Source organism: Aplysia californica, unplaced genomic scaffold (assembly GCF_000002075.1).
Source record: "Aplysia californica isolate F4 #8 unplaced genomic scaffold, AplCal3.0 scaffold00345, whole genome shotgun sequence".
Classification (NCBI taxonomy): Eukaryota; Metazoa; Mollusca; class Gastropoda; order Aplysiida; family Aplysiidae; genus Aplysia; species Aplysia californica.
Genome location: NW_004797615.1, coordinates 681,609 through 690,443, shown reverse-complemented (window position 1 = coordinate 690,443; position 8,835 = coordinate 681,609). Strand labels below are relative to the sequence as shown.

The following is an 8,835-nucleotide window of genomic DNA, read 5'->3' as shown; positions in this document are numbered from 1 at the left end:
CCGTGGACGCAGTCAAGGTCGCAATGGTCTCAAGAGTGGGACTCCAAGGTATAAAAAGGATGGTCTTGGTAGCCTGCCCTGCATCGACACAGCCATCCCAGGACCACACCAAGTGGCTCACTTTCTTCGGCGTCGTGTCATCAGCTTTCTACCAGGTGAATATATCTTTGTGGTAGTTTTGTATAATATGGTCAAAATGTGTGGTGCAAACTTATCCTAAAATATCTCTTGAACGAGTGAATCAATGTCTCCCATATTTTATAAAACAATTTGTATCAATTTGTCTTAACTCAGTAGTATTTTACATGACAATTGAGGCTAGATAAACAATTAACTTTTTCTTCATAAATTGATTTATATAAAATACTACAAATCTCAGTCACACGTCAAACGAGAGTATTTACAGCTTTCCCTCTTCTCACACAAATGTGCCCACAGTATGGCCTACGTCACTGCTCACCAATGACACTCTTCAGTGGTAAACTTGTTACAAAAAAAAATAATTTTAAAGTGGAGAACTTCTTTTGCACCAAAGGTTTTCAAAACGTGTGTTCAATAAATATGGCGTCACAATTAAAACAAAGGGCAGACTTGCTTTTAAAAGTTACATTATTGTCCCGGCAAGCTGGATGTCAACCAGTTAAAATCTGTTCAAAACACCAATTTCGATTCATCACTAGTATTTATTAAGGAATTTTCTAGAATGAAACTAGCAGATGTATACACAAAATATTGAGCTGTTAAAATGGTTCTTTCTGCGTTTTGCTGATGTTTCGAGTTACGGGTTGTTGCGCTTGCTGCTTCTGTCTGTAAAGCAGTACGTGGTGATTCGTGTTTCTTTCTGAAATGACTATTCTGCTCTGAAAGAAATACTCGAGAAAAAAAGTCCTACATGTATCTGAGTTTGATTTTTTTTTAAATTTACAAACTTTGATTACGACGGGGTTGTTCAATACATTTGCTATTCGTGGAGCAACGTACTGCCAAATGTTTTTTCAACTATCGAATGTAGACTCTCCAGCTTTTGCACAAAGACTTGTATCCATTTGTATAAATCTCACACAACGACCTTGTGTATTGCTTTCATCAAACACTTAGTGACCAGGACTGTATCGGTGTGGTTCTCTTTTAACCTTTAAGGACTTAGCGGTATCATATTTGATCGACAAGGCGCCACAGGTCATGTTGCTGAACATTTTGAGCCTTCATACACAAATGAAAACCACGAAAGTGTTTATTATCTATTTTTAGTATGCCATGTTCTGCCTGTCCTTTGAGACTTCAGATAAACACCCCCCCAAAATTTAAAAATTGATATAAAAACGAAGTTATACTTTTATCTTTATAAAAAATCAAAATACCCCGAAACCGCCTATCTAGTTTGTTTGTTTGAGTAAAGAGAAGCACATCACTACAGTAATAGGCATTTATTTGTGAGGAGGACAAAGTAAGACAGATAGACACAACGTGAAAGAAAAGAAGTAGGACGTAATAGTGGCAGCCTCCAATCACCCACCTTAATGCCGTCGCGTTGCATCACAAGGATAATACTATTGCATTAAAAGATCTTTATTACTGTTTGAGATTTTAGGAATTTAAGACGTGTGTTTATTTTCCATAAAGCTGCCATCACCATAACAACCAGTAATATGTCTCAAACAAAACCCCGAATTATTTGGCAGATTTAAGCGTTGAGTCTTATTAAGCTACATTCATTTATGTTGGTCTATACATGAAAAATGTGGTTTTCAAAGGATGACTCTTCTTAAAACAAATAGAACAAAAATATTAATAGCTAAAAAAGCTATTGCTTTACGCCCCTATCGACACAATTTGAATTGTATAAGATATTGGCTGCTTCTATATTGCCAGTATGAGCTGAGCAGGATAAAATATCCCAACGGAAAGACGGAGATACTCGATAAAAAAACATTCTCCACTCGGGAATCGAACTCACGATATCAATAAAGAAGCTAAGCCTCACATGACATCACAGTAGCTGGTACTCCTTTCATGCTCAACTGTTATTTTTATAAGCTTTTACTGAATCAGAATTTTTTTTTCACACCAGACGAAACTTGAATTCAAACTTACGTTTCTTAACGTGTCTCATTTCTTTTGAACAGTATCCCAAGACATCCCCCTACTAAAGACAACACCGAAGTCATGTTGTTCGGAAAAGCGGCCTTTGCTTTCTTGATTTGCTTGGCAGCGTCTGAGGCACAGCTTCCCCCTGGCATTCCAAAACCGAAATGCAATGGCGGTTTGATTCCCCACGAAGAATACTGTCAACTGTTTTACCAATGCGATCAACAAGGGAATCGTGTTGAGCTGGCATGCCAGAATAATACTCTCTGGAGTTCTTTCTTGAACGTCTGTGTGTTTCCCTTCCAGGCTAGGTGCTCTACCTGGAAATGTAATCGTGGCAGTCAAGCCAGATACCCGGACGTGTGCTGCGACTCATATTGGCAGTGTAATAACGGTCTTCTAGAGCAACGCAACTGCCCTACTGGACAAACATTCGATAAATTTAACGGGCAATGTTCCCAATTCTCTGGTTGTCAGGATAAAGAACAATGTGGATTCCTTAAGGTCCCAAAAACCTGTAATCTGACCGCTGACCCTGAGGGTGACCCGAGAGTGTATTATGAGCTTGTGACAGGACTTCGAAGACCATGCGCGCTAGGTACTGCGTTTAACTCTTCCACTTGCAGTTGCTCTAACTTGAGCCCTATAGTTGGACTGTCACTGGGAGTACATCCTAACAAGAGACTGGACCCACTTTGTCGGCCATCATATAGCATTGTCTTTGACCAACTCCCTTTAAGCGCATATTCCGAGAAGATGAACGCAAATCTCGGTTTTGGCTTGAAAACCAATGGAGTAACCGTTTCAAATGGCGAGGCATCTCTTTCCGCATCCATTAGCTCTGATGGTAGCGCCCCCTACATCTACTCTTATTTCTTCGCGGCCAACCAACTGCTTGCTCCACTCCAATTTACTCTAAGCTTCATAACTGAGAGCATCGCACCCGGCCAGTCATTCGACCTGGTCTCCAACGCTTTCGACAACTCTAACAACCCAGGTTGCAGCCCAGCCAAGCTGAGAGTTACTGTCACCTACGTGGCTGTCAACAGCTGGCGATACGACGTCCATGTGGAGGACTCCGAGGGAGTTTTTGATACACTCATCTTTACAGTCAGCGCACCAATCACTTCTTACCAGAAGTTCGTTTTCTTATTTAGTAATGGACAAGCCCGAGCCCTAGTCTTTGATCTTGGTCCGTTCAAAGAGTATAACCTGACAAACAAAATTGCCGATGAGAGGTCCACAGTCGAACTTGGACCTAGGCTTGCGGTCAGCAGGTGTGGCTTGACGTTCGGAGAAGGGCTCGAGGGCAAGATTCGCGAAGTCAGCTTCAGCGAAGGTTGCGGTACCATCTAATGGCAGCTCGACCAAAAACGTCAGACGGAATAGATACAGCTTTGTAAACCAACACGAATCATACTCTTAGCTTTTAAACTTTTTTCCTATTTTCCTTAAGCCCAAACCAACATACAGAGGGTAAAAGACTGACATAACAATATTGATTCCAAAATGGAAAATCAACGCCATGTCTAAAACACATTTTGCAACTTGTTTTAATTTCTGATCCCAAAAAGGACCAAGCGCCATCACGAAAACCTAAAGAAAAAAAAGCAGATTTTTGTTGAAATAAACTTCATTAGTATTCAATGATTTGCAGTCTTATCCCAGTTTTTGTTTGTTTTATTTTAAAATCCATTGTTTGTTTGTGATGATTTGTGTCACGATGAAATCAGGTGTTCGTCAAGTTTTGGGTACGTGGAGTTAATTATGTCAACATAAAGGTTGTTCGTTGTTCGTTTGTTTTGATTTTGTAATTAGAAATCCCTGCTGTCTTGAATATAATCGCGGTTGAAGGCAAGGAGACGGGGTTAGCCTTGTTAAGAGATGAAATTAGCAAGAATATGGCTAACAAAGTTTGATGACTTCCATAGCTTGAGAGTCCTTGGAAACTGAAGATTGACTTTTTTTGTGCCTTCAATCAACCGTTTTCAATTTTAAAAAAAATCCATACAGAAAAGTGCTTTACGTGGACATATAAGGTGTTGAAGGGGAAAAAAAAAGGAAAAAGAAAATTGTAAAAAATTGCTCATTGAGCTGGAAACTGCCTGTTTCTTCGATTTCAACGTTTTGAATTAATCAAAGAAAGAAGATAATTATTATACCCCATTCCCCCTCCCTAGGTTAAAGAAATATCTCTTCTGCTTTCGGTACAAAAACGAGACATCGGTGCCTGTAGTGTAGGGATAAAGTGTTTCGCTGTCGCATACAGACGACACCAAGAACAAACAAACAAGAAGAAAATAAAAAAAACAACAGAAAAACAAACAAGAAAACTGGAAACGGGATACGTCAGACTTGTTTTGATTTATTTGAGGAAAATACTATTTGTCGGACAGCTGTTCAAATGTTCTAAGCCCAGAGAGCAACATAATTTCTCAGGAGAGGAAAAAAGAACCAACAGTTTAATTCTTCTTTAGCAAACATGTGTCTAAATGATGCATCTTTTCTTGCTTTGCTTCAACATTTAGAATTTGAATTTCAACAAAGTACTTCTTGAGTATGCAAAACCGATATCACAGATTAAGGAACAGGAATAAAAAGCAAAATTTCTCCAGAAAAAAAAAAGTTTCATAATTGCAACAATCGTATCTAGATCTAGATCTAAATGATTTTCCTTTAGTTTTTTTTCTCCAACAAATTGAATTTGATTTACACACGTACACACAACATACAAAAATAGATTATGACCAAACTAATTATGTGACGACCGATTTAAAAACGTACTAAAAGTTAAATATTTGTTTGTTGTTACATCTATAGTCTGGACAACACCAAATGGACAACTTGTCGACCTCATAACACAGAAACTAAGGAGTGAATTGTCTTTATTTTTTTGCATATGCCTCTGAATTCCAAAAATTCCCCCTACAAATCTCGATTTTAATGCATATGGGGCAAATGTAAAGATGTGTTTTCACATCATAGTATTTAATTACAGTCTGCACAGGGCGTTTTTGTAAGACCAAGTAGAATCTACGGTAGTTAAGTGTTAGTTTTTTTGTTTGTTTTAATCTATTTTCTTTTTTTTCGACTGACTGCATGCGCTGATAGACTGATTTGTTTTCAGTTCAGTGGTTAGTGGAGGACAGTGGGTTTATTTTGATTGACTCATTGTGATATACAATGAGTAACATTTGTTTCATATCTTCCGTCATTGAGACCGCTTGCGTTTAAATCTGCTGTCCTCTATTCATTAATCACCATGGTTGGATTATGTAGTTTACAAACCTCAAAAAAACGTTGCCTTAAAACTACTGAACTATTTCCCAAAAGAAGCTGACCGAGGCCGTCTCTTTTATTCTCTAACAAATCCCGAAAAAAGGACTAGCCATGTAAGTGGAAAAAGGGGGGGGGGGGCTCTGCCTATGGACCTGCACACAAAAGTAGTAGATTATGCCAATCACTGGGTCTGTATCGACACTTATAAAACTTATCCAGGGTTAAAGAACACACTCTCTCTTTCCTCTCTCTCTCTCTCTCTCTCTCTCTCTCTCTCTCTCTCTCTCTCTCTCTCTCACACACACACACACACACACACACACACACACACACACACACACACACACACACACACACACACACACACACACACACACACACACATCTAAAAAACCCCAGTAGATTATGCCCAATACTAAGTCTGTGACAACCGACATATTAATTATAAAAGGATAAAGAGCACACATACGCGCTTGCCGTTAAATCTAGACAAGTATTCACATGACCACAAATTGTAGATTATGCCCAACACTGGGTGTGTAACGACGGACATAACAACATTTTAAAGGTTAAAGAGTGCAAATACTTCTTACTTGTTACATCTAGACAAGTTAAAATAATAATAATATACCGAAAATATATTATTATACCTTACACTGTGTAACGATCGGCATAACAACTTATCTAATGCTTAAAAGTACAAACACTTGTTTGTTGTTACATCTAAACACACATACACAAACAAACACACACACACAGACACACACACACACACACACACACACACACACACACACACACACACGCACACGCACTCATTCACACATACACACACATACACACACACTCTCTCTCTCTCTCTCACACACTCACACACACACACACACACACACACACACACACACACACACACACACACACAAAACACAGCTGATTATCCTTAACACTAACTGTGTAACAATCGACATTTCAACTTATTAAAGGTTAATGATTTACTTGATATTATTTCTATCGCTCGTTCACTTTCGTTCTACCGTAGTTAAGACGAGATGAAAACAAATCGCTCTGTTTAATCTTTCTGTGTCTTTGCGTGCTGGTCTAAAATATAAAGTGACCAACAGAACCTAAAAGCCTATTCATAAAAGTCACTGCAAACCAAAGTTCAGACACGTTTTCTTTGATGTAAGCCAAACCGGGTTAGAAAAATTATAGGGGATTTGCGGCTTAGTTTTTTACACCTAAGAGTCGGAGTCCACAGCGTCAGCACTCACGCTTCATCACGCTTCATCACAAAGTACGTACGTTAACGTAGCGGATAGCCCGTGTCCACAGTGTCCTCACACGTAAGTTAATTCTTTTTTGCACACCAGACCTAGAGCTAGAAAAATGGCGTTAATAAGGAAGAAGAATTTTTTTATGGTGATGGTTTAAGAGTAGGTATATGCAAGGTCACCGTCGATTCTGGATACTTCCCATAAGCAAAGAACGAGGCAAAACAGGAGAAATTAGAATGTTGCACCAAATTCTTGATGATAACGAAACATGCTTAGCATATTTTCGCATGACGAAGGCAAGCTTTCAAAGCCTTTTTTGGAATTATGTGGACTACACATTCAAAAACAGAATACTAAACGGAGAAATGCCATTCCACCAATTGAAAGGCTGACAGTTACACTGATGTAAGTTGCTGCTCTAGCTCTCGCTCTAGCTCTAGCTCTAGCTCTTGCTCTTGCTCTTGCTCCTTCTACCGTATCTGTCATCTAAGTAAGGGCCCAAAGAACGTGTTCTTTTCAGGCACATTTATTGTTTACTTTGAAAAATGGGAGCAGAAATAAACATAACAAAACAACTATTCAAATTCCAAATAACAAATTCACTAATTAGCAATGATGTTAACTTTATTGACTACTCTTAAATCAACATGTCAAACGAAGAAAAAACCCCGGGGCAGTGCCACTGACTGCAGTGTCTTTAGGCCATTCCCAAAAAGGGGGGGGGGGCATTTCTCGTTTAGGTATAGTTGAATTGTAAATGGGCTGACTCATATCACGCTCATAACTGTGCATGATCTACAACAGGGAACTGCTGATTTTTCTTTCCTGATCCTTACTATGACATTTTCCTCTACTTCTTTTGTAGGTTTGTCACTCTCTTGTGACCTACTATTTCCGGGGTGCCTTGATAGTCGAAGCAGACCTTGTGCTGTTGAAGCTAGAGGTGAGCAGTCTCTAGGTATAAAAATTCCCTTATGATTTCCAACTTGCCCCACATAAAGTTTTTAGTTTTATTACTCGAGTGTGTATTCCAATGCAGGATGAATGAAGTTGATTGCAAATAAATCCAGTTCGCCAAACAAAGTTACAAGAAGAGAGTGAATGAATTAAATTCTCATCAACCCAAAAATATCAAAATAATAAAATGAATAAAAATGGAGTGGCTTACAGTCAGCGTTAGCAAATTATACTCATTGCAGACCTAGATTAGGCCTATACTGTTTCTCCTGTCTGCTTTTTGGAACTGAGGACCCCAAGTAGTCTAAGTCTAAGACAGGTTTTACCGATCCTGTCCATGTGAAACAACGCATTAAAGTCAAAAGTCGTCAAGAGCGCTCGTAAAAAATGTCGTTAAGTAGCAGCTAGTCGTAGGTCATCGCATTGCAACGTCTCACTATAACTATCTGGTGAGAAAGAACAGACACCTATTGTGTAAGGTTATCTAGATCTAGTGTATTTTGTCCTGTGAAACTCACGAACTCGCCCTTCGTGGTCATGGTTAAAGGTGATTTGTCGAGGATCAGAGGTATTTTTCGCTAACGCTAAGCAGGCTCTTCGACATTTTTTGCCCACTCTACAAAATGCATCTCCGTTAGTCACGGAAATATTCCATGGCCGTCTGAAACAAGGTGGAATTTACAGTCTCGACTAATTAGCAGTCTTCATCTGGAAAGGAGAGATCCAGCTCTGTCTTGAAGAAAGTCAGTCTGAGCACTGGGACGATAATTCCATCCAGGATGGTATTCTGAATGTATTAAAGAGCGAAACATTTCTCTTCTTTTTGCACTTTTTCAACAAAGTGTACACGCGCGTTGACGCTGTTTATGGGATCCTCTAACACAGAAGTACAACGCCCATAGCAGCCTAACAAGTTCTAGACCCGTTTAAAGTAGCTGTCGATGAAATTAGAAACAGTATACTAGATCCACCAACAAGACAGACCACAGAGAAACACGCTTCCAAGAGACCCAAACACTACAACACCAACGAAATTGCTGAAAAGCAGGCCTGTGACATAATAGTTACTCAAATTGTGACAGTTTCTTGGAGCAAAATAAAATCAACGCACTCTCAATCTGCGATTCCTCCAAATTCCAGGACTATCAAAAGTCGTTTCCAAAAGTTCTTTTAGGATCGTTTACAGAAATACATGTATTACTGTTTTGCTTAAAATCAAATTACAAACAGAATTAAA

At 39.1% G+C, this 8,835-nt stretch overlaps 1 protein-coding gene across 1 annotated transcript; it reads left to right on the top strand.

Annotated features, from left to right (window-relative positions):
* Positions 1 to 130: 130 nt before the first annotated feature.
* LOC101855579 lies at positions 131 to 3,444 on the top strand (the record flags this gene model as incomplete). Its single annotated transcript, XM_005102869.2, is given in 2 exon segments — positions 131 to 155; positions 2,127 to 3,444. A coding segment is annotated over 1 exon segment (1,278 nt).
* Positions 3,445 to 8,835: the final 5,391 nt, after the last annotated feature.